The sequence below is a fragment of the Cyrtonyx montezumae genome, unplaced genomic scaffold (assembly GCF_038088225.1).
Source record: "Cyrtonyx montezumae isolate F1298 unplaced genomic scaffold, pur_monq_1.0 scaffold_36, whole genome shotgun sequence".
In the NCBI taxonomy this organism is placed as follows: Eukaryota; Metazoa; Chordata; class Aves; order Galliformes; family Odontophoridae; genus Cyrtonyx; species Cyrtonyx montezumae.
Genome location: NW_027072041.1, coordinates 1,360,396 through 1,387,539, shown reverse-complemented (window position 1 = coordinate 1,387,539; position 27,144 = coordinate 1,360,396). Strand labels below are relative to the sequence as shown.

The 27,144-nt window shown below is 34.9% G+C and overlaps 1 protein-coding gene across 1 annotated transcript in view; it reads left to right on the top strand.

The window, feature by feature from the left end:
* Positions 1-27,144, top strand: part of CNTLN (centlein) — a 194,148-nt gene that overhangs the window by 109,437 nt on the left and 57,567 nt on the right. The window contains exons 13-18 of the mRNA XM_065745640.1: positions 10,400-10,449; positions 15,463-15,551; positions 18,373-18,893; positions 21,351-21,531; positions 24,259-24,356; positions 25,040-25,256. Of these exons, the coding sequence (XP_065601712.1) occupies positions 10,400-10,449; positions 15,463-15,551; positions 18,373-18,893; positions 21,351-21,531; positions 24,259-24,356; positions 25,040-25,256 (1,156 nt within the window). The remainder of the gene's footprint in view (positions 1-10,399; positions 10,450-15,462; positions 15,552-18,372; positions 18,894-21,350; positions 21,532-24,258; positions 24,357-25,039; positions 25,257-27,144) is intronic.

Below are 27,144 nucleotides of genomic sequence, written 5' to 3'. Positions count from 1 at the left end.
TGAAAAGAGCATATTTTACCCTCACTGCAGGCAAATGTTCTTGAATCATAATGCTGTAGGAACAAAGCGAAGAATTTCAGCCCTACTCAGATGTCAGAGTAGGATTACACAATGTAAAAGTTGGATAAAGTTTCAGCCTAGTTTGGTTCTCAAGATACTAAACAGTTATTCAGGAGTGAAGAATGAGAATAACTATTTGCTGTATTACATTCCAGACTCCTTCCCTCAGTTTACCGGGGCCTCTTCCAGTATTTTCTGTATATATAACCCTAATCTATTTACACTGATTGTACGGAGTAAGATTTTTACCCTTCCAAAGAGTCATGGACAGAAAGTACAATTCAGTTTTACTTAGAAGACATTTCTATGTTGATCTGCTGTCTTAAACTCCTCTCTTTTTTGGGGGGAAGAAAATAGCAAAAGAGCTTTTTCTGCATTTTACTTTTAAGGATTTGTCTTAAGCTTTCTGTAACAAAACAAAACAAAAAAATCTGGCAGTACATTGGCTCAGTGTCTTTAAAGCTGTCCCCTTTAAAGGACCATGATAAAAAGTTTTCAAAATTTGCTTAGCAGTCTTTTTTCTGTCTCATTTTCTTCTTAAATTAACCTTCCTGTCTTTAAAATACTTTTATGACTCTGGAGGAAATCATTTCAACAGGCATTGACTACCTCGTGGTCTGTGAGGAAGGCTTCTCTGACTGCAGCAGCTTCTGGACTAGTCCCCAATATCTGTCCTCACCAGAGATGGTATGCATTAGGAAATTGTTCTTGGTTTCTGCTTATTTCTCCGAAGAGTCATCCCACTGCAGTTTTACAACCTGTAATCTTTGAGAAGGAGTCTGTTTCCTCAGTGGGATATAGCTTCTTGCATATTCTTCTCCATTAGAAATGAGATTCTCTGCTTGGTTTTATTTTCCAGATAAAATTCCCTGGGACAAATGGAAAGAAGTCTTTCTGTTTATTTGGATGTTTATTTTAGACTACCACGAGCCTGCTCTTTTAATTCCTTTTATCTGTATGCAGGGAAATGCAGGAGTCTCCTTTTGGCCTTACCTGTGAAAGCTGAAAGCTGCTGATGAACAGTGGTTAACTTAAGGGATGTGCATTCCTCTTGAGGCAGTGGTTTGATAGAGGACTAACTCTGGCAGTGGGTTAGCCTAGGGTCAGCAACTCTCGAAGGAAGGAGCCATATAAACTGAGAAGTGCAGCCAAAAAGTTTATGCCGTATTTCAGCCTATCTTTCTAAATTACCTTTTCTTTAGTGCTTCAAGTCACAAGTGCGCATGTGTATACGTACATTCAATCTGGAGCTATGTGAGGGCTCCTGATGGTATCTTTAGAACCGCTGACAATTAAAAATGATGAGTACTAGGAAATTTTGTTCTAGCAAGAAGGTATATTTTGCAAAAGCATTGCTTATATGCAGATGGTATGAGCATTTCGCCTATTCCAGTAACTTGATAAGTAAGCAACTGTTTTAGATAATTTCTTGCTGATGCATAGCTATAATCTGAAAGAAATCAGAAGTAATTCCTTTGGTGAAACTCCTTCTCTAGAATACTTTTTATTATGCTGCCTCTTTCTAAATTCCAAATAAATATGTATTTGAGTATTACAAAAATAACTTTATAAAGGAGGAATAACCAAAAGTATTACACTGAGATAAAATAGAATTCTGAATATTGTAAAATATGGGATGAGGCAATACTATTATTCTAGGTCAAGGACAGTACATTTAGATATGTATGAAACAACGACATAAACTGTTAGCTGGATAGATTTAACTCCCTCCATTTCTTACTGATCGTAGTTTTAATATCATCATGTGTGACTGTGGCATGATCGTAACTGGAAAGTATAAGAATCGCGTATAAAACAGGATGCTCTTTCCTGCTCCTCTTGGTGCCTTTTGTGTAGATATGATACAAAGGAGAAGAATGCCTTTCATCAAGTTATTAATAATAAACAAAACACGTTGAAGTTGTTCTCCGGATGTTACAAATTCATCAATATTATTACACAGAGTATAAACAAAGACATGCTGCTTCATTCTGCTATGTTAGAAAATACTGGCAGACTTCTAGGAAGTGCCAGCAGATTCTTGCTATGTTCAGGTGCTGATTCCTGCTAATTCAAAGACTTGTCGACATCTTAGCTAGGAAGAAATTGAAAGTTGTACCCTGACCATATAATTTGGAACATCTGAGACTTTTGCTTCACAGCATCTGAACTGTTTCTTGTCAACCAGAAAATCTAAGAATTATTTTGGAGCAGCTTGTGATGTTAGAAGGTTGCTTTGGGATTTTGTCTTGTTTTGAAATCAAATGAGAAAATATTTTTTGTTGAGCAAAAATTACTGAAGAAGCAGAGTTTACTTTTACCAGATACGCTTACTTATGCAGTATTACCTCCCCCTGCAAAAAGATGAAGTCCATGAGACAATTCTAGGTTTGCTTAAGGGTAAAAATCAGTGCAGCAAATTCTAGGCTCTGTATGACTCTGAGTCACTTTTCTCCCATCTAATTTGGTATCATTTGAACGCAGGAAAGCTACTAAAAAGCACAGCAAGTGAGTACAAATAAGAGCGTCTGGTTTTTTGCTTGTTTGTTTGTTTTGTTTTTGTTTTTTGTCCACAGGTTTTATTGCTCTTACAGACACATTACAAAGCTAGTCTGTTTTCTTTCCTCCATCTCTAAGAACTGCTTTTGAAGAGAAAACCCTGTCTGAGAGCTGAATACTTTTTTTTCTTCAGTTTACATAATAATGAATTATTGTATTTGTTCTTAAAATAAGAAATAACTGTTTTATAATATACTAATAGTTGCATAATCTTACAGTTACACAGTTTCAATAGTATTCCAGAAAAATTTATGAACGTTTAGGGACTAAACAAGGCAGAAAAGTTTTTCCCTGTCCCATAAGAAGAAAATAATTGTTTGCAATCTTTTGAAAAATTCTTATACCTTTTCAGCAAAAAAAAAAAATACTAATGAGCAGTCCGTACTGATTTTTAGGAATCTGTTTAAACACTGCCTATAGATACAGGTGAAGTGACCACTGAAGTTTCAGCACTGTAAGATTTTAGAAGTGGCTGTGATATCATTATTATTGCAGATATGAATTTGGACTTGGAGTATGATGAATCTTTATAAAGTGTAATTGAATGATTGCTTATTTTCTTTTCATCCAGATTGCTGATAGGTATCATTATAGTGAATCTTCTTTGCCTAAGTTTTTTCAAGTTTATACCTGGAGATGTTTTATGCAATATTTCAGAGACAGTTCTTACACTTTCTTTGTTGCTTTTAAAATGCACCAGAATTTAGTTCACTTTTCTTTCTATTTTTATTTTCTATCAATCAATTTATTAATGCTGAAGTGCTTAGTTAGGGAATTCTGGAGTTTGAGTGCCCTAACAACTGTTCACTTACTTTGCATATCAATATAAAACACTGCATAACTTGTTGGAGCACTTCACAGTATTTGATGAACAGTTGCCCAAAGGTTGTGTCCAGTGTCTGTTATTGTTTAAAATTGTATCCTAGAAACTTCTCTTCTTAAAGCTAAACTAGATAATAGAATGAAAAGATAATATGTGTGGCAGTCTTTGAAATAGAACAGTAGCATTAGACTTTGTCAAGTCAAGGGTTCTAAGATGTGAATTTATCATGAATTTATACTGACGCTCAAGTTTGTTTTCTTCTTCACCTACATATTTCCACTATATTCAAATGCCATCATTGTTTCTTGAAGTGTAGTTCAAGGGTTCAACTTCGAGTCTATAGAACGAAAACTTTTCCCTAAAATAAAACCTTTTTGTTTTCCTATTTTGATTATCACAGACTTTCCTTAAAGTTATACATTGCTGTATGTATTTGGTATAGAATATTAATCCCTTCTATCCTGAGTCAGATTTTTCTATTGATCTTTTCTTTCTTTTTCTTTCTTTTTTTAATTTTTACTTTTTCGTAGAATCATAGAAAGGTTTGGATTGGAAGGGACCTTTGAGGTCACCTAGTTCCCATCCCCCTGCTGTAGGCAGGGACACCTCCCAGAGACTCCTCCCCTATTTTTCTAGTGAATGTTGTCATTAGGAGACTTGTGAAAGAGTAAACTAAAAGTGTCTGGTAGGTCTATATTATGGCTGATGTAGCATATAGTTGGCTGTTCCCATATTTTTGTAAATCTGTTCTTCTCCTGGAGTTCCTAAATACACTCACTCATTGATGACCTTCTACTGACAGGACATACACTACAGTATTTATGCCTCCAAACATTATAATCAGAAACAGGAAAGACAATAAACCTAAAACACAAAGTAAAGTTTCTTTTTATTCACAGCTAATTGTGAAAAAAAATAATTTGATGTCATTTAAATACTTTCCAGTGCACTGCTTTTTGTTGTTGTTGTTGTTTGTTTGTTTCTTTTGTTTAGTTTGGAGTTACATATAATTGCAAAATAGGAAAATTGTTTCGATCATGAAAAAGATTGCTAGATGAATTGTTCTATAGAGACTGATATAAGTCATCCAAAATATATGTAATCTTCAAAATTACCAACTTACAACTCTTAGCATTTCTACTAGCCAAAGATATAGGAGATGTGTACTAATACACGAAGACTTCATTTCAATATCTGTGCCTTGGGTCTGCAATCAGGTAGAAACACTGGACAGAGAAATTACCTTTCCACTGCAGAAATATCTTAAGAGATTCAATCTCTTAGCTTCAGTTTATGTCTTGGATCTTCTCACATAATGTATACATGCTGCCCTTTCCTCAAAACAGGCTAAATCAGTCACGGGTTTTTCGATGCACTAAAAATTCCCTTTTTTGTTAAGTATCTAAACCTAATTTCTGTTGTTGTATGTAGTAATTGAAAATGAACCATGCAAAAAATAGTAGTAAGTCAGTGTGTATATGCTCAAAATAATTGCAACAAATTATTAACTTTGTCTTCTGAAGAACTATTGGAAGATGTTATTCACTGTAGCTGAAATTCAGTGCTGCTGTTCTGATTCTCAGATCCTAGTAGGTTAGTATTCTGCATTACCATATGTCACCTATCAGAGATTATGTTTCATCTTTTATGTGGAAGAGTAGCAGAGGTAATTCCTCTTTCACACTCGTATCACCAGAATCCATGCAGTTGGATGACAGTTCTCTTCAAGTACCTAACCTGCTTCATAAGAGATGTCCACAGTTCATTTAAGAGGCTGCTGTGGAAGACGTAGTCTATTAAAGGCAGTCCTGCTTTTGGGGAAATGTACCCACAAATGTTCACCCATTTGAAAGACTTTTGGAGAGGAAGGGGATGTTTGGTAAAGATGTGTCACTTCATATGAATTAGATTGGCATAGGAATGTTATGGAACACTGAATCAGCCAACGCATGAGTGAAGATCCATTTTGTCCTGACAGATAGTTTTAAGAAAACATAGTAGAGGTTTTCAAACCCCAACTGTAAATTTCATTAGACAGAATATAAAAGTATCTTGTTAAAATAAGGTGATGGTTTTCTGGAAAGCAACGCTTTCCTCAGGGTTTTTTTCAGGTTGAGTCATTTCTTCCAGTGTTAAATTATATTTCATTATATGTTATGTGTTATGAGACTTTAGTTACCTTGAGTTCCTCAAACCCTCCTCTCAGCATGTTTCTTACTTAGACCCTTCTTTGATGCTTCTGATCATATTCACTTGCTCTTCAGGAAAGTAGAAATCATACCATCTCTGAAAAGAATTGCAGTCTTGAAGAAGACCAGATTAGACCCTTTCCTCTTTTTTCTTTTCTCTTTTGACAAAATCCATAACTTGTAGTACTTCTGTTGTGGATTGTAGACAACTGAACTAGATATTTTTAATAATGCAAGTATGGATGCTTTTGTTTTTTAACAAGTTCCAGCTAGAGTACCATGTCACATTCAAATGTATGAGCGCATTTTTTCTATTGTGTTGGAAACAAGCAACAAAGAAGGGCTACCTGCTTCTGTATCTAGTTCTTCACATTGCATTTGTTGCTCTGTTTTCTTGCCTTGAAATATAAAAGCACTTATGAATGATAATAATAGTACAGTCATGTTAAAAAGCACAATTATTTTTGTATTTCTGTTTCATAGTCTACTTCTGTAAAATTAATATAGTAAGAGTCCTAACAGATTGTTATTTAATCTTCTCTGTTAGTACTGTATTTGCCTTAAAAGTTTTGGATAAAAAAAGGTTGAAGGTTCTATTGTTGTTGTTGTGTTATGTTTACTTTTCAGAAGATCAGTAAAAAACCGTGTAGACTTAAATGATGTGTATGACTTAAATATGTAGAAAACTGACAACTTTGTTGGCCTGGAATGGCACAGCGTAGACTTTAAAAATTTATGAACAGAAGATTGTAACAGTTCAGAGATTAGAAAGAACAAACCAATAAACCAATTCAGCAATTACTAGGAATAGGATAGAATGAGAGTAATAAGTTCAAAAGGTGGAACTATATGTACATAAATTTACTTAGATTAAATATATATATATGTGTGTGTGTGCGTGTGCGTGTGTGCATGATGTGAGCAGCAGTTTTCATCCACTAGTAGAAGACAGTTTATTCAGTTTGCTTTAGCATAACGTGTATGATTACCAGCACAGTAGACAACCTCTGTTATGTGCTGCTGTGAAGAACATAAATCCAGGGAAAGAGAACATCCTTTTTATAAGGAGGAATATATTCTGTTACAGAAGTCCATGAAAAGATGAGAACTGCTGTCTATCTTTTGCCACCATGTCCATTTAGGCCATGAATATTTCTGTAGCAAATGGATTATTTTAAGACAGAAAAGAGCTGGTGCTGGTAATGGGAGGTCACAAAAGATAAAGAAGTCTGCTCTAAAATATTATCAGTGCCACTAGTTGACTGACATACTAAGCAATGTAATGAAGAAATCATATACAAAGATTTCTGTGCTGTTGCTAAGTGGCAAAAAATAAGATGTGGAACTAGACTACTTCAAATCAGATTGAAATTCAGACATATTGCATTACTTCAAGACCTGGAAGGAGGGTTATCTCTGGAATAAAGTGTTTCCCAGACACTCCGCAGCAATGAAAGAGTAGGAGTGCATGGTTAGAAAGTGGTACAGTATAAAAAGGACTTTTTAGGTATAATATTGTACAGTTATTACAGGAAAATGGCAGCAGTGTGTAGTGTTTTTGGATGGAAGTCCTATATTCTAGTAATAAATAAGATGTACTGAAGTTGTCATAAGGGGTATTCGACTTAGGTTCAACTTGTGCTGTGAAAGACCTCACTTTTTCTGCAAAGCTGCATTACCACCAGTTGGTCTTCTAGGCTGTCCTGATGCATAGGATTGTTGTGACATGACTTTGCCTTTGGTGAACTTCATCAGCCTATTTTTCTATTATGATCTCCGTGAGCAGCAATCCAGCCCTCCAGTATATCAGTTGTTGCCTTTTGTTATATACCATCTGTGTACTTGCCAAGTGGTACCCTTACCAGCATTTCAGGTTGTTAATAAAAATATTTAGAAGCTCTGGTGTGAATTCACGAGAGTGAGGTCTCTAATTACTGGCAACCATTTAGACTTCACAGCAAGGATCATCACCCTTTGAGTCCAGCCAATGTTCCATCCACCTTGTGTATTTGCTATTGGAGATCTCAGCTGTTTGAGAGTATGGAGGTGGAAGACTATCTCAGAGGTGGAAGACTATCTCAGAGGTCTGGCCAGTCTGAAGCTATGCATGTCATCAACGCCACATTTTTCTCACAGGCAGTGAGAAAAATACTGGATGAAAAACCCAACTAAAATATGTACTGCAACCTAAAACATAAAATAAAATAAAAAAAAAAATAGTAGTCTTAAGAAGTGTATGTCTCCTTTATAGATAGAAAGCCTGTGTTTAAAGTGTAAGCTCACTTTGGTGAGATGGGAAGGCCAATAAACACTGGCCATTTGAATGCAGGTGGGAAAATGAGAAAGCTAAGGAAGCTATTGAAGAGTAATTTTTAAAGGATGCTTAAGCTGTGCTAGTATAATTTTCCTTAAATGATGTGAAAAATAAGCCAATTAGGAAACTTGAAGATTTGCTTAATGTTAACTATAAAAGGACACACTCATATTACAAAGCTATTAAAAAACAGCTCAGTGAATCTTTGCATCAGCCTTCTCTGGTGAATATAACAGTCACTTCTTTATTCCTTACAGCTGATACATCAGATGTGTTAGGTTTGTTTGAAGTAATTGTACAGTAATAATGAGGCCAAGCAGGTAAATCAGTTGCTAATATTTTGATGTTAATATCTTCACACCCAAGCTCAAGTATGAAATTACTGAACTGTAACCTCATTGTAAACAGCTACTGTGATAGTGGACTGAAAGGTTTCCACTATTAACTCCATCTGCAAAAACGGCTCCAGAGGGAGCTGCATACCAGTAAGCCTGGCAGCTGCCATGCATTGGAATATGGCAGTATTGTCTTTAAAAAAAGGGAGGAAGAAGGAGAGGGAGAGAGATCAATGAACGCAGAAACTCAGATAAACTCAGTTTTGTTTGGAAGTACTCAGTGTGGCTTCCATAAAGGGAAATTCTGCTTCATTAACCTTCTACAATTGCAGACAACTTATAATAACCATGCGGATAAAATCTGACCTGTGTTTTCAAAATGCCTTTGACAAAGTTCCACATGAAAGGTTGTAAATAAATCCAGCTTCTTTGGGATTGAAAGAAAGATCCTTTTAGCAACAGTTACAGGAGAGGAAATGAGGGAAGTGTTTACATGCCACTTTGAGGATGGAAAAAATGGACTGCAGAAGCAGACTTGTACACTTCCTTAAGTAACATCTGCTTTTGCCTCCTCTGTAAACAAAGCTTTGGTGGTATATGGATGCAGCACTGGTATGACTCGCTTGGGCACTTCTCGGATTCATTCAAGATTTCAGTTGACTTGTGTGGGTTGGATGATGTATGACACATCGTAACTTCTTGTCTAGGCTAGCTGAAGTGTTTCCAGTCTAGGTAGACCCTAAGTTGCATTGAAGTGTATTTCACAGACAAATGAGTTTATTTCCAAGTGACAGAACAAAGCTACTCCTTTATTCTTACACATTATTTCCTTAATTCCAAATCTTTCATCACTCAGAAGGTTTTTCTGTATATTAATTCTTCATTAAAATCTTGTGCTTGGCACTTGACTAGTGTATAGAAGGGCAGCGTGGATGTGTCTGTTCATATGTATATAAATGTGTCTATTCAAAAGTGTTTTTTAACATGCTCGGAAGACAGAGTTATAGGCAGTAGGATTCTAAAATAACCTTAATTCATTTCCTTGCATTTATATAATTTTGAATATAGTCATTAAGTACTTAATTAGTGAACGTTTAATTTTCAAGGGAACAGCTTGCAATTCAGTACCGGAAGGGAGCATGATACAAGGAACAGATAGTTTAGAGATGAAGGCCATTGTAGTATGCGTAATAGAAGTTAATGATAAGTGAGGCATGGTGAATGAAGGAATGGCAAAGAAAGTCAACCCATGAAGCTATGTGGTCCTGAAAATAGCTGGAGTCGTGTGCAAAACAAGTTACTTTCGCTTTTCATATGTACCTTATTTTCTCTGTATTCCATGTGAAACTATGGGATATGAATTGCAATGTTCAGATCTACAGCTGACAGAAGTGCAAAACATACAGAGTACTTCAAAAAACTGTGCATCACCCTTCCCTTAAATTAGTAGATATTTTGTCCTGATTTTCTTTTGTCTCATCTCAGAGGATTTTGTAAAGAAATAAATCTCTTGTGAAGCATTTAGTTGCTGCTATTGTTAGTACACCAGAATAGGCTGTTAGGGGATTAGCAGTCCACCCTTCAGAGCAAAGCTGGAATAATGTTATATGTACTGAATATTAGGTTATTTTTTAAATAAAATCTGCATATTAAATTACTGCTTTCTGTTGTATGTGGTGTTGTATCCTAACCTAAAATAGATGGAATCTTATTGTTGAAATAGCCTTTAATTATAAAATCAAATATTGTATCAGAAAACACATGTATAAATGAGCCAATAGAAGTAGTATTAATTTTAGCATTCTAAATTTTACTTTGAAACTTTAGCAGTTATCTTTTCCTTACCTAAAAAGGACTAGCTGAAATGTGATGTATGTTACCGCCAATATTTTATCTAAATTTTATACATTTTTGTTTATAAATTTCAATTGGTACTTTTAGCAATGACTCTTTATATTTGAAATCTGCTGTTAACAAATTATTACATGAATTTCTGAGCGCTGTCTACTTATTCTTGACAATATATTGATATAGTAAATTATAATTAATAGTAAACATGTTTATGGTTATTTCGTGGTTGATTTTATTTATTTATTTATTTTAATTTACTCTTTTGAAGACTGAATCTTGAAGAGGAATTAGATCAGATGAAAATACACCAGTCTGTGGGTAAGTTTACAGTACAGCAGTTCAACTACGTTTAAAACAGGAGAGAAGGTATGGTGCTTTAAATGTAAAACACAGGCTAAGAGGAATACTTTTAAAGTTTTAAAGTTATTTTCTCTGGTAATTTATTCTTGAATATGTATTTTGTAAGCATAATGACACACATAGTTTTGTTTCAGAGTATGTTTTTCCTAAGTTCTCTGCATGTCTGTGAAATCAGTGACAATTATTACAAAGACAAAAATTGTTCAAAAGTTGCAATTTTTCTGTATAAACACTACATATGAAATTTATATTTTCTCTTTAAAATAGATATGTATTATATATACGTGTATGTAATATCTAAAACATGTTGATGTTTTTATGAAGCTTTCTCCAGAAACTGAAATGCTTTTGAAGTTCTGAAATCCAGTGATATAGAAACTTCATGCTCATTCAGACTTCCTATAATAGCTATCTGTTAAAGCATGTGGATTCAAATGGAAATCAAAATGTTGGATCTATTGTAAGAGTATGTCATGAATATCTTCTTTAGTATCTTCACAGTCTGTACAGTAGTTGATGGCTCTCTGAAGATAGGTAATATATTATCATTTCCTTTAACTCTGATTCTGTAAGTCAGTTGCTGTTCTTGAGCAGTTTGGGAGAAGTAATCTACAGTGAATAGTTACAGTCCATCTGCTTGACAAATCTGTGGTGAATTCCTTGTGAGCAATATTCTGCAAAAGCATTTTTCATGGAACCATAGAATCATCGCAGAATGACTTCATTGGAAGGAACCTTAAAGAACTTACAGTTCCAACTCCATACTGTGGGCTGGGTTGCCAAATAGCAGGTCAGGTTGCCCTGGCCTTGACCACTTCTGGGGATGGGAAATCCACAGCTTCTCAGTTCAGTCTGTTCCTAACATTTGATCTGAATCTACTGTCTTTTAGTTTAAAACTATTGCCCATTTTTCTATAACTAGGAGATTAAGGCAGAGAAGGTCACGAAAAAGGAAACTTCTTATCATTCTTTATTTCTGTCCTAACTCAGTTGACTGACACATTTTGCTAGCATTAATTATTGTTCAGTATTCAAAAAAATCCACGTTTACCTCATTGTTAATGTAATTGTACATGCCTGAATGTAAAGAATACACTGGCAGGTACTTACGTCTCTTCCTCCAAAAGCAGGAAGTCCATCTAACCCTATTCATAAAAATTCCAAGCACCTTATTAAAAGCAAGTTAAGTGGTAGTGCCTCTGTTTCTTCAAAGAGGATGTTTGAAGGTTTCTTGCATCATTTTGGAGTCCCTCTGAGTCTGTCATGCCACATGTTCACTAGTGTAAATAACCTTCTTTTCCAGTATTCACACTGGTCCTTTCCACCTGCTTTTTTGACTCAGGGACCTTTGGGAACATGGAAGATTAGTGCTGCAATCAGTAAAACAATGGTTTTCTGCACCATGGCACCTTTTATCTTTAAGAAGAATATTCCACCTGATGAATTGTTGAGGCTAAAATCTTGTTCTGCTGTTTTGCTTTTTTTGTTTGTTTTGTTTTTTTGGCAGGTGTTCTATGACTGAATAATATATTAGGTCTGATCCAGAAGTAATGCCTTCTATTTTATTTTGTTGGCCCACAAGATCTGAGATAGATGTTAGTGATATCACAATAGAGGTTGAACTTTCCCGCCAATATTCTGTTATGTTGTTGCCATGACAGATCGAGGAGGGCAGTCTGACAGAATGGCATCTGACATGAAAGTGCATGGGAAATGATGGTGCCTTATGACATTCCTCCAATGTTCAGGGACATTCATCAATGCTTGCTGGAGGTTTATAGAGACCAAACAGTGGATGTGAGTGCAGTGAGATGGTGGGTTGTGTCTTTCAGCAGAGATGGCAGCCATGTTCTGTACAGCCATACAGACTGTCACTACAAAAAAAATGGAACTCACCTCAATCGTCTCATTGACATGAATAGGTACATTACAGCCAGGGAACTGTGTCAGGAGATGAATATTGGCTTCATTCTGTAGGAAACGATGGTGACAATGTTGGAATATCACAGTTTGCACCAGATGAGTCCCAGGAAGTCTCACATGGAAATGGAGATATATGCAAGTTTGCCAGGAGCCATTGATATGGCTCAATATATGATACTCCATAATTGATATGGACCAATACAAGTCAGAAGGAGACTGCTTCCTAGATCACATAGTCAGCAAAGTCGAGATACGGTGCCACCACTGCAAGTTGGAGTCAAAATGACTGTCTGTAGAGTGGCAATATGTGAATTCCTTATAGAAGAAAAAGTTCAAGACACAGCCCTTAGTGAGAAAAATGATGTGCACTGTCATATTTGGACATTTGGGATTGGAAAGGGGTGATCCTTCTGGATTTCCTAGTACCCAGACAAAACATCATCTCTGACCACTACATCCTGACACTGACTAATCTAGAGGCTTAAACTTTCAGAGTCAGGCCAAAGAACATTTTCTTGCAGCATAATAATGCCAGGCCCCATGTCAGTTTGAAGACTGTGGAGCACTTTTGCTAGGTGTACTCATGCCTCCATAGCAGCTGTGGAAGAGTACATCACCTGTACTGATGCAGATTTTTATAAGCATGGCATGCAGGCTCTTGTTCATTGCTGGTGAAAATACATAGCTAATAGTGGTGCTTTGTAGCTGTGAATGTACTGTATCAAATAGTGCAAATAGTGTTATTATGCTCTTTGTAGCTATTGTAATTTCCATGGAAATAAATAGGAGGCATTGCTTTTGGAACAACTTACATGCCAGTATTTTTTGTTATTTTTTAAAACAGATTTTTTCTCTGTAAAAGGATTTACATAAATGTTAGTAAGGAGCAGTACTATTATAGTTCAAGTACCATTTGTCAGCAGTGTCATACTACATTATAATCAGATTTTGAGGCTACTCATCAGAAACAAAATGTTATGTTCCAAAGCTGGCATTTAACTGTGTTTTCTCAGTATGATATGTTTACTTACATAAGGCCATCGTAACTTCCTGAATGAAGATTGTGGGTTTTATGACTTATGAGTCTTCCTTGAAGAATAACTTGGATTTTTTTATGTAGGAGTATGATGGGTAGATCCCATGTCTTGCTGAATAGATTGATGTGATGAGTCTGACTGCTGTCTTAGACATACAGTTATAGGCAATACTGTTCCATTGCCTCCCTAAATGATTCCTGGGAACAAATACAAATCAATTAGAAGGGGAGGAGGGAGAGAAGAAGACTGAATAGGCCATTTATTTTCTCCTTGATAGAAAGGGTTATGCTACGGTGACCTTAGCCTTTTATTTAATGTATTTTGCTTTTGACTTCTATGGTAATAGTGAACATGTGCAGATTTTTTTGTCCGTTTTGCAGTAGTCATCTTTATTCTCGTGCATATCGTATGTTTATTTGTAGATAGTATGGTAAATTGTATTTTAATAGATCCACATAATAAACATAACACCTTGCATGCTTTGATCCGCTTCTTTGACGATGGGAAATCATTTTTCTTTTCTGTGAATTACAGTAAGTGCTGATATAAAAGCTACAGCAGACATTCAAATGAGTGAATATTTAGAAAAAGATGAAAAGCATGTTCGTATTATCTTTGTGTGTTACTTAAAGAATGTTGTAAATGTATGCAGTACCACTGTGCTGGGGGACTGTAGTCTGAAATAACATGGGAACTAACATATTAATATCAAGGTAAAGGTACATATTCCCCAGATGCATAGTTTTACCTTTTTCAGCTTTTATTATCTTTAGAATAGTGCTCCATTTATTTCATGAATACAGAAGTATTAATTGGCCATGACATGTTCCAAAGACAAAAGAAAGGTCTAATTCACTCTAACAAACTTGTTAGTCACTGTTTATATCAAGAGGATTGGGAATCTACAGAGAGTAACACTGTTTTCTTCTACACTTGCTTTGTTTTTAAATCAAAAGTTTCTAAGTGACCTGCAGTGTCTGCTTGTAGTTTGAAATGATACTTCTAAAGCAGACCTTCACCATATGACACAGATATTTATCCCTTAAGATTAATTCTTAAAGTTAATTTGAAGGAAGAAAAGAAATGTGAATATTGTGTTCTTTTTATAGTGTTGCTTTTTTTGTTGTTGTTGTTCTTGAACATCTTTAATATTCTAAGAAAAAACTCCTTCTGAGGTGTATAATAGCTTTTTTTTTCTGTAAATAGTGAGAAAATTGTGAATGGTAAGCATTTAAGTAAAATCTAAATAGAATATATTTTACTTATGATTTACTATGTATGTTAGTACTAGTAAACTTCTTCTTAATGTTCTGTTGAATAATTAATTCTTAATTTATTCTTTTTTTTGTGGGATTTTTACTACCTAAAGTACATAGCTTTATCTGAGAGTGATGCATAGAGTAATGTTCATTCTTGTTCCTTGTATCAATTTCTAATTGTTATGAATTCACAGCATTACAGTTGAATGACTTGTGTGATTTATCTGGTGAAGTACATGATCTTTCTCTTATCAAAAAAGGATTTTAAAGTTTTCATCCATCCTAATTCTGTTACTGTTTGCTTTGTTCACCAATCACTCTGATCCTCCTAGCAGGGGACAAGACCTAGAGAACAAAACTGGTAGTGACTGTGTAGATAAAAAGGCAATGAATTCTACTTTTAAGGCATAGAGGGAATGGTCTATAAAAGAATAAAAATGGGAATGAAAGTACAGCGTCTTTAACCTGCAGATCTATTGTACCTTTGAAAAGCTTGTACTCTTAAAAAAAAAAAAAAAAAACATACTGTGATGCTGCAAAGATTCATAGTTATGTGACAGAGCACTTTGAAAAGAGGTCACTCTTTAGAAACTGACCAAAAGGCTGGTCAAGAAAATATTCCATATTATAAATAATTGCAGATGTAAAGAATGGATTTCCTTCAAATGTCTAGGTATTGTTTTAGTGTAATGCTAGGTGTCCCAGTGTATTATTTATTCTCTGATAGAGATGTATAATTTATTTTCTGGTAGAACTACTTTTTAAACTTAGTGAAGATTATGGAATCAAGAACAGTACTGCAAAGAATGTGGAAGCCAGTTCAGATCAGAGGTTACGGAAGGTAAGACAGCAAACCCACCAAACAGATCTAGATTTTAACATAAGAATCGTATATATAAGCTAGTACCCATGAATTCAGGCTTCAGTTTTTATTTTATAATTGAAAAATATGGATTTCCAAAGTTGCGTCAAATTTTAATTTTAGGGAATTAACTGTGGATATATCATGAGAGATAAACATAGTAAATTAAAATAATTATTTGTACTAAAATGTTAAAAACTGATAAATGATCTAAGTGTTGCATATGTTTAGCATTTACTCCTTGCACCTTCAAAAGTCTTACATTCTTTTTCTGAATATTTAACTATATATCAGATGTTAATCTCCACAAATCTCTTGCTACAGAATAAAATTGACAACTAATAGTGATAATTTCATTTCTTGTTTTATATAAACTTTAGAACATTGCATCTGCAAGAATTTTATGTATGTGATTTTATCACTCTTTTCACAAAATAGATTTAGTGTTTGGCCTAGCAAATATGACTATTTAATCTTTACTGTTCAGCATTCTACATGTTCCACTTCATACACTAACAAGATGTTCTTAACTAGTTGCAGTTTGTATTGACATTTATAATATACAGAAGTAGTTTAGTGTGTTAACAGGTGTTCACTTAAGAGGGCTCACTTGTATTTTACCATATGTCTTGTTAGCTGGGAAGAAAAGACATCCTTCAAACAGTATTATACCTTTAGTTTGTCAGTTTGCAAAACAATATTTGTTTTATTACTTATAAATCTTTAAAAGTATGCTTAAATTGAATAAGCACAAATCTATAATTTCGAATGTCAGTTTGGGTATGTCTATTTATTTTTTATTTGTGAATTAACTTGCAGGAAGTATGGTAATTTACAGCAGATGATGTGATTGCATATACTTGTAACACTTGCCATATGGTCAGGCAATGAAGGCTGTCATCTCGTTATTACTGAATGACAAACATCATGTTAAAATAATAACACACAGAATAGGAAGTGCTCACATTCATTTATCTTAAGGTAGAGTGAGTAATTGAAATAATTTGAATGCTACCATCTGAAATGTCACACAGTTTATGCTTGGTTATCATCTATATCTCAGAACTATAATTTTATTTGCCAGGTACTACATAATTTTTATCTCTATGGATATACAGAATTATGGTGGTACCTTAGGGATAGGTATAGAAGTTATTCATTGTTTGTTTTCTTGCACCTGTCATACATGACTTTAAGTACTAGTGAGTGCAAAAGGTTGCTTTAAAGAACTAAGAATAATAATAGAAGAACCTCAGTTTAGGAATATAGTTGAAGAAAGGTAATGGTACTGCTTACCATTGGAGAACAAAAGAAAATCTATGAAATTCATCATAAATCTTGATTACATTGAAGTATTTGGGAAAAAAAAAATATTCCTCATTTCACCTGGCATGGTTATGTAACCACAATAAAGTTGTTCATTTGGGCAATGCTATGAATTTCTATCAAACAACACAACGTAGGATGTGGATGCATATTGAATGTCTGCTGTTAAAGTCATAAATTCTGTAACAATTTCACAGACACATACATAGTTTGAGTGGCAGCTTTTGCCCACTCTGCTTGATAGCTCTTGTGTATCTGAATCATGTCCATATCCACAGTGTCCATGCATATCCACTTTGTAAATGATTTCTTAAGTTTTAGTTCAGTGCATTGGGAAAAAAAAGTCTTTGTAAATACATATAGCATTTCTTGAGAAATAATATGTTTTTGATATTTGCAAACTCCTGGCCAATCCTATCACTTCCTTAAACTGAGATGTCAGAACGTGCTTTGAAATTTCATAGTGCAATAAAGTGATAGGATTGGCCAGTAATTTACAATATGAATAACTGAATTGCCCATGTGCTGCTTGACAAATAGTCTTTTCACTCAATTCCATTAAAATGTAGTGTACCTGATATTTTTCCTAGTGAGAGAATGGGGATGGAGCTTGTGCAAAAACAGCCAAGTATATTTCTCTAAAAGGACAAAGTAGTTACTGAGCTCAGAACTCACTCCTGTGAGTTCAAACACTGTGTTTGTTTTAGGATCTGCTAAGATTAAAGTCTTCATTTATTTCTAGAAATGTGAGGCATAGTTTGAGTAACTTTGGGCAAATACTCCTGAAGAACATTGAGAATCATGTTGTTCATCACTTTGAATCTGTGTAAACTTCAAAGACTTTCAGAAACAAGATATATGCAGATCATTAGGTTGAATATGCTTCTGCAAACTGTAATTGAGAAGATTGTAAACATGCTTCATTAGAATGGAATTGTTTTTTCTCTTCTATGAATAGAAAATACATTTCAACCTTCGTGTTCTTTAAATGCTGAGCTTCTGACATCTACTGCTATGATACTTCTTTTTTTAAAGATCAAACTAATATTTATTCTGTAAATTTGTATCACATGAAAGAACATGTTGATTACGATAGCTTGTGCAAAGTTGTCTGTACTTCAAGATAGTTTTCCTTCTCAAAGTGTATATTTAAATTCAATTACTATGTATAACCAAATCAGTAACAAGCTTAGGATGCATCTGGAAAGTTCATTAGCATATTTAAACTTCTGTGTCACTTTGTCTGGAATTTTAACTTCTTTTACCATCTGCCCTTTGTTCAACAGCTGTATTATTGCAGCTAAAATGTATTCATCTGCACTATGTTACAATCATTTTTAAATTAAGTACTTTAGATTGCTTTTGTCCTTGTGCTTAGTATAATATTATTGTCATATAATAAATACATTATAAAACAGGTTTTTCTCTACTGGATAGGTTAACGTATTATGAATGCATAAATTACTTTTGCTAGGTAGAACAACTAGAAAGAAGATGTAAAACTATTGAAAGGGCGATAAGGAAACAGAAAGAAATAAATAAGGACTTATTGAAGGATAAAAGAGATTTGAAAGCATCTTTAAAATTGGAAAAGGAAGATGCAGACACAAGAGAAAGAGAGCTGGAAAAGCTACTTAAGAAGATTTGTGAAATAAAAAAAGACAATGCAGAACTTCAGTTAGTGATTGATGATCAGGAAAAAGAAGCTGCTGCTTTGAAGAGGCAAGTGGCAGAAGCTAAAAGGTTGAGAAATGAAAATGAAGATCTGCTGAGTCAAGTGCAGGAGCTGACGTGTTTGCTGGGTGAAGCCAAAGCAGCGGCAACCTCTGGGCAATGTAATTGCGAGATAACAGGCACCAAGGTTAAATTAAAAGCAGCCAAGAAAAAGAGCTCTTTGGGACATCATGGAGCTTTTCTCAAACAGTCCATCAAGGTTATGAGTAATGTATTTGAGAACTTCCGTAAGGACGGCTGGGAGGATGTGAGTGAAAGCAGGTACGGTTCTCATTAACTTAGCCCTGTAGAGGGGACACTGTGCATATGTAAAGCACTAGCAAATGGAGATTGAATTTCAACTACTGTTGATTTGGTATTCAAAAAAAATACTGTCAGATCCTTTGAAATATCTTGGGAGGTCTTGTTCTGAGTTTATTGACTGAAATTTGCATGCAAAATTAGCCACAACTGCATGAGTATTTGAATAGGTGCCAGGAAACCCAAAAGAAGGCAATGCTTGATTTCTTCCAGTGATGCTATTTTCATGCAGTCATGAGGCTTGAAATTGACAGTTTGGCAGGTTGATTTAATTTGCTGGCCCTTTGCATATTCACCACTGACAGCTAAGGATTCCCAGGCAAGCCTACTAAGTCGGTTTAGTTATCTTGTGACATGCCGACCCGGGAGGAGAAACATTTTTTCCCCTTAATTTAGTTAGATAAATTTTGAATGACCCATTTCAGCATGCTAGCAGATGTCTACAAGCTGTTTAACATCCTTTAAATTAAGAACCATCCACACTAATTATTTCATGTATGTTTTACCCACAGTCATTGTACTAACTTTAATTGAATCATGGTTAAAAATTGGTTCTTTAAAGGTAATTGTTACTGCTTAGAGTCTCAGTCCTGAGTCACAGAGCCCTCAGAAAATTGCACAGCCAAGATTTGTAAATGTTCTTGATTTTTATTTCTGCTTCTGAATGTCTACATGAGTGAGACTGCAGTAAGTTTCTGTGTGAGTAGGTATCACACCTTTCAGCACTTTATACTAAGAGAGATGCAAAGGAATTTCTCAAGCCTGTACTTACCCCCAGAATATAGAGAAGCTATACAGAGCGTGGAATCTGCTCTGTAGCTTTCATGATAACCTTTATATGTCATATGGAGCAAGTCTGCAGTGGCAAATGAAGCCCTTCTGCTGCCTTTCACTGTGCAAAAGAGGGGCTTCTGAACTCAGTAGCTCAAGAGAGAATTAAAGTTAAGTGCTATATAATTTCTTGGTTGTTAACATTAATAACATGCTTATTTGTTTTTTTGTTTAATATTGCAGATCTGATTTTACTGAAATGTGTTTTTATTTGTTACAATTAATGAACTTTTTTATTTAACCAGGTTACCAGGTTTTGCTTTTTAAGAATAAACTTCAACCAAAAAAATCATCACTTCAAGTTGAATTTGAAGTGAAAATTAATTGTACCCATGAATTCCTTTTGGTATTTATACAAATTTGTGACATAAAAAAGTGAACATTTTCAAGGTGTAATGTTCAGAAACCAAGGGAGACTTCTTACCTAGTTTGCTTTTATTTTTAATATATGCTATTCTATACCAACAATATATCTATCAGTAACTCTGAATTTCTAAATCCAAGTCTTTTGTTTTCTAAATAAACTATTACTTGAAAGAATTCAGATGAGAAAAGCATACACACATTTGGAAACAAATCTCTGCTACTGCACAGATTATGTTGGTTTCTGATCTTACCAGTCAATAAGGCATGGCAGCATGTCACCACAGGTTTTGGAAAGCATAATATTCCTGTATAAACTCCTCAATTTCAGGTCTTCTTTCTGGTTAAGTGGCTTCCATGTCTAAGTCATTGATTTTTATGATGGTGAAACTTTCTTTGAACTCAGTAGTGCCTCTTTAATCGTCTTGGTTTAAAAATTAACAAAATTGCTTTAGTCAAGAGCTTCCTTCACACATGGTTTGCACAAATGATGATAAATAACCACTGATATATTCAAGATTTATGTTTTAATATGTTTTAATTTAACTTGACTGACTTAGAAAACAAATGATTATCTGGAGCAAAAAAACTGGAAATTAAGAATACACTGATATTTTAACATCAAATCATAAATTGAAGGAAAAAATGAAAAATTAGGACTTGAAAATAGGTTTTACTTCTCAATGGCAAGCAATTTGAGTAGCATAAATACTAAATTCTATAGAATTTAAAAGTACTACAAAAGGGATATTAAAAATTTTACTGAAGTGTAGATTATGAACTCATTTCAGTCAACAATGCAAATTGTTGTCACAAAGTATTGTGCATTTGTTTGATTGCCTACCAAATGTGGAAATGAAGGGCAAACTTAGTGTGTCTGTGTGAGCCATTTAGCAGACAAGACGCACCATTAGGCAGTTTTTCAAGTGTGTCAGTTTTGTGGATGACGTCTGAGAACTCCACTCACTGTACACCAGAATGCCATTAGACACTAAGGGTTTGTGAGATAATATTAGAGATTTCTTTTTTATTGTATTTGTAAATATCTGTTGAATAAGTTACCTTAGTATTTTAAAATTGGATTTTATATTACTTTCTCTTCTTTCTTGCACGTATTATTTTCTGTGTGCTTGCTTATTGGCTGTTTGGAACTTTTAGAAGGAATTACTAATGTTTAGCTTTATTTTTTTAGCTTTATTTTGTTTTGTTTTCCTTCATGTGCAGTTTTAGTGACTCTGAAATACCAGCTTCTGGGAGTCTGGAAGCAGTGACTATGAAAACAGTGCAAGATATTGATGCATTACCAGACAGAAATAAACAGCAAGGAAAAAAGCAAATACAAGATGACAAAAAGCCCTGCAATATTGCACGTTCAGAAGGCAAAAGCCAGTGCTACGATAAAAAGGTATATATGTTTTGTTGTCTTGTGTAGCATTTTGAAGTGAATAGTTAGTATTATATCTGCTATTTTAATTAATTTGACTCTCATTGTAAGCTGGGAAGAAAATCTGCTTTCAGATATTCAGTGGGTAGAGATTTATTAACATTAGAATATTTTCTGAACAATTTGTCTGTGAAGTATTTGAAGGACACATTGGAGTGCAAAAGCTGTTTAAAAAATGAAAACTTACTGTAGGCTAGTCCTCCTGTCTCACAGTCTGGGCAAGGAGTGGCACACATTCCATTTAACTATTGCTCATTTGAATAAACCATAGTATATGTGACGGGCATAGTCTGTAACAAAGAACATGCCCATCTTCCCCTAGCAAAATGATGTGTTGACTAGTCAAGCATTAGTAGTTTTCAGTTCATCTGGTGTGTGCAGAAACCATTATGTCCATCTTAGATTGTTTTGTCTTTACTCTGTCCAGGAGATTCTGTCAAGAGAAGAGTGTGCTTTTAGATTTTTCTTACTCCTTCATTCATTCTGAAGATTTGAACATCTTGTCTTATTCCCAACATCCACGTACTGTTTTCTCCCAGAATGAGGACAACTGATTGTTTCTCAGGTCTTCAAACACACATACAACCCATAACATGACTCATTTTTGGACTTTTGAACTATGTCTACACTACTTTTCCTCTCTTGTGTTTGCCCAAGTAAATCACTTTACATCATGGAGTTTAAGACATGAACAGACATTGTTATTTCTTAGGTTAAGAAATGGCACTAAAGCATTAAATAGCTTGCTGCTGCTTGAAAACTGCCTTGAAATTCTGTTACGTACAGTGAAATAATAGAGTTTGAAAATAGATTTTATTTTCTTGCTTTTTAAGCAAGAGTCTGCTTTCAGCTGACTCTGGACGTTCTAGGCCAATTGTCCTTCCTTTTTGCCTGTATTGCACTTGTTTTGTTTCAATTGAAAACAATAAACAAATACTTTGATACATTTATTTAGCAGACTTTAAGCATTCATAGGAAGTAGGAATGCTAAGTAGGTGTACATGCTTCAGTGGAAGTTCACCTAAAAGCATGTCTTATTTTAAAAGTATACAAGATGGAGTTGCAAAAAAGTTCGGCAATTTTGGTGCTCTTTGCAATATAGCAGGTGTTACCAGAATTCTAATCAGCAAAAATAATAACAGAAATCTTAAAAACACGCCTGAGGGGAACACTCCAGTTGGGTAGTGGTATTCTCACACAAAAAGAGGCCAGAAAATCTTCAGATGCAAAATCTGGTAAGTCACAGTAATCAGAACTGTAAGGGTTGGAAAGTACCTCTGGAGATCATCAAGTTTAGCTCCCTCACAACAGTAGGTTCCCTACAGTAGATCACACAGGAGAGTGTCCAAGCAGGTCTTAAATACCTACCTGATCTCTCTGGGTAGCCTGTTTCAGTGCTCTGACGCCCTCACAGTAGAGGTCTTCCCCATATTTGTGTGGAACTTCCTGTGTTCAAGTTTCTGACCATTGTCTGTAGTTCTTTCACTGCACGCCACTGAAAAGAGTGTGGTTTCTTCAACTTTGCTGCTATGTTCAGCTGTTTATAATTAGTGAAGAGGTCTCCTCATGGTGTTACGTTTTCCCGACTGAACAGTATCTGGTCTCTCAGCCTTTTCTCATATGGGAGATGTTCCAGGTCTCTTGTCATCTTTGTGGCCCTTTTCTGGTCCCTCTTCAGAGGATCGCCATTTTTCTTGAACTGAGGAGCCCAGAAATGGACACAGGATTCCAGATGTGACCTCACCAGGACAGAGTAGATAGCAGAGTATCACTTCCCTTGACCTGATGGTGTCATGATTTTATGATTTTTGTTATTGGTATTCCAATAGTTAATGCTCCAGCTCCATGGATCACTGGTAGTTCTGGGTATGCCTGTCTCAGAAGACAAGAGGAACTACATACCCCAGAGAACTTTGCATTGCTTTACATTTTATCCATTTTCCACTCCCAGGGAAAGATAAAAACTGTTCATGTGTCATGACACACAGGCTTTCCTTTTTGGATCGATCCAGCAGCAGGCACTTCCTAACCATCAGTTTTTCAGACACTGTCTCATTTTATTTCATTTATTAGCTTCAATTCCAATTATATTGTATTATACTGTGTTATTTTGCATTCTGATATCTTATTTAGTAAATTGGCTTCCCTCCTCAGATCGTTGCCACTGTTTTGTTTTTAGGCCTATCTCCCTTTACCTTTCTCCCTTTTCCCCTTCTGCTTTCCCAGGGCATGAGTCCGTGGGTCTCCCCACCCCAGTTTGACACGGAACCAGGCTTAGTATTTGATCTGGTCTTCTTCCTCTGGGAATAATAACAGCACTACTCCTTTCTTTTGATGCACTTCAATATTTTGAAAGAGAAGGATACTTTAGGCTTTCAGATAATGCTTACTATCTTTTTCCATACAAACAGATTCAACACTTATCTAAAGTCTACTGTCTACTCTAGACGTTATCAGACACTCAGTTTTTCTCCATCAGGATTCTCAGAGAATAATTATGATCTACCTATAACGATTTATTTTTTCTACATCTGATGGAAAGACAGAAATCTCAAATTGTAATTCAATATTTTTCTGTGCTTTTAGGAATATTTTTTTGCTGTTTTAATTCAAAGCGGAGAACTTTGGAGTTGAGTTGTTTGTCGTAAGGAAGTGCTGCTAAGATCCATGTTTCTGTTTTTTATTTAGAGCCATTCACAGAAAAAAGACCTAGAAAAGTTACAGTCCAAGAAGAGGAAGAACCACTGTGTCATAACAACTAATCCATCATTTTTAAGGAAAGGTAGGTTTACTACATATTTTTGGAAAGTTCATAAATGATCTTGACAAAGATTCCTGCCAAGTATTTTGAAACTTCTACCATTATGTTACAGTTTATATGCAGGATTTTTCTTGTTTAAATTAGCAGGAGCGTGTTTATAACGATTTAAGTGATTATTTTAAAAGTAAACGATCTTACCAAAGAAGTCTGTTAAAGAACATATTTTATTTCAATTAAGATTTTTTTCTATTTTCACTAACTCATTCCTCTTCAATCTACTGATTAAAGTAAAGCTTTTCACTGTTTTTTTGTTCTAGCTTGCCCTTTGTGCCCAGCGCAGCCATGGAAAATATCAAACTGTATTTTGGCTTAAACTTAAAACAAACAAACAAACAAAAACAGTCAACAAAATAGTGAAGTCTTTATTTCTGGTATTATCAGTCAGAAACAAGAGCCATTTAACTTCTAAGTCCTTGTGGAATTTGCAGAGTTGGCACTTTAGTAAAAGAACATCAAGGATTTATTGGTTATCTGAATTAATTTCTCAGTTCATCTACTGAGAAATGTTGAATATGGTATCCCAGACAAAAAAAATTTAGCTGCTAGAACAGTGTTTTGAAGGACTAGAGAAAAAACAAAAGTCATCCTATCTATCATGGTATCTGCGCCAGTTTAGTAACATGCCATTTTCTGTTTAGATCTGCTCAGATCAAAAAGCAGAAACATCATTTTCCAGAAACAAGGCTATTCTAATACTCTACTTCAAGAAAGAATTAAGTCATTGCAGCAGCAGATAGCTGTTTTATTGAATGAAAAAAAGACAGCAGTATCTTCTATGAAGGAATTAAAAGAAACAAATGAAAAACTAACAACTCAGCTACGTTTGGCTGATCAGAGACTTCAAACTAGTAAATTGAGCATACAGGTAAAGTCCATTTCATTATGGTGTCTTACATTGTTTAATTCTGTTATTATTTTGTGGAATTTTGGTAACATCCCTTCTTTCTTAATTTATTATGACCAAAATTACGAAATGTTATGTAATATCATATTTTATATGAGATTCTGAATCATTTATTATGTACAAATGGTATTGAGGCCTCATATACTTTAATTCCTTTTTACTTATACTTTATTGACCCAGTTCATTAGACCTTCTGGAGTACAAATGTTTTTCATTGTGATATTTCGCCTGCATATTAACAGTGAAGAGAATTTCCACTTCATCTTGTGTGGTCTAGGAACTTTCATAAGAACTTGATACCCCTGAACCAGGACCCACTATTCTATAAAGAGCTGTCATTCCTGAAGAAACCACTTGTCTTCATATTCCCTCGGAGTAGAATGGTTAACGGAACTGGAGTTTTATTACAGAGGGAACTCAGACCAATTCCATGTCAGTTTAAACCTAGCTCTCTCTGTCAAGGTGGAAATCTATAGAACGTGATTTATGAAGACAGAGACTGACAAATTATTTGTTTAAGAGTCCCAAAAATGACAGCTTCTTTCTTTACTTCAGACTTCATTTCTGGTTAATCCTTTCCCATACTATTGTTCCTTTTCCCCATTCTCATTTTTATATATGTATTTTGTGTTAATCTATATGCAGCAACTCAGCTGGAATTCGTTTCTATTCGTTCTGTAGTGATTGGCGTGCCCTTTATAGAGCTGAATCAACAAACACTTTTGCAGTAATTGTCTCCTGTTGGTCACACACACATCCTGCTTCCAGAATTATTGTGCTACAACAGATGGACTTGCTGGAAGGAGGCAGACATTAAAAAAGAAATCAAATCCCCTCCCCCTCAAACTTCTCTCCATTTCTTTTTTTGCACAGAAGGCTGAAACAGTATCAGGAGCAGCACTTTTCACTTTCTTAGTGCTGGGGAACTGCTAATTTCTAGAGAAGGAAAAAACTCATTTATGTTACTCATTTTGCATAACTATGTGTTTGTAATGAATTCTTCAAAAATGGTTTTCAAGGTCATTGGGAGCAATGGAGATCTGCTTGTCTGGCAAACAGTATCGTAATGCAAAGTTTCATGGACAGTATAAACTTCACATTTAGTTATATATGTAATTGAGGTAGAATATTCTACTTTCTCAGACAACTTCTTGATTTGTCTTTATAGTAGACTACCCCTCAGGTATCTGCAGGGAAGTAATGGGAGAAAGGAAAAAAAAAAGGGTGATTATCAAAAAACTGTTTAAAAAAAGGCAGAATTTGCATCAAGATACGTATCACTGTAATGTGAAAGATTGACTCAGAGTGAAATATTATAGTCTTAGAAACTAATTTTATTTAACTTTGTTCTTTTGGAAGTCTCAAAACAAATAGAAGATTGGTCAACGGTCTATTTAAAGGGTGGTGCATTCTAAGCACAAATAAGTAGATGGTGTTGCAGGTACTCAAGGAAAAATCTTTATTATGCATGCACATTTTTTTCCTTCTCAGCAACCAATTCAAATTCCCTTTCTTATAACTAATTACTCTTCAGGTGCCATACTAGTGCTACCAAGTGGGAAATTTAAAGCAGAGTCTTAGGCTACTTGCCAAGTGAAAATTACAGAGGTAAAGAACCTACACAGTCACTGCAGGGTCCACACATGTTTTAGTGAGAGAACCATGATTCAGGCAGATGAAATGATTGTTAAAGCAGTTATTTGTGAGATTTCTTTATTATCATAAGAAATACTACATACGAGTTTTAGGTTCTTGCAGTGGAAATGGTATTTAGCAAGCATCCACATATGAAGCCCTATAATTAATCTTGCTCTTGAGTAATTCTATATCAGTGGCAATCTAGTGATGC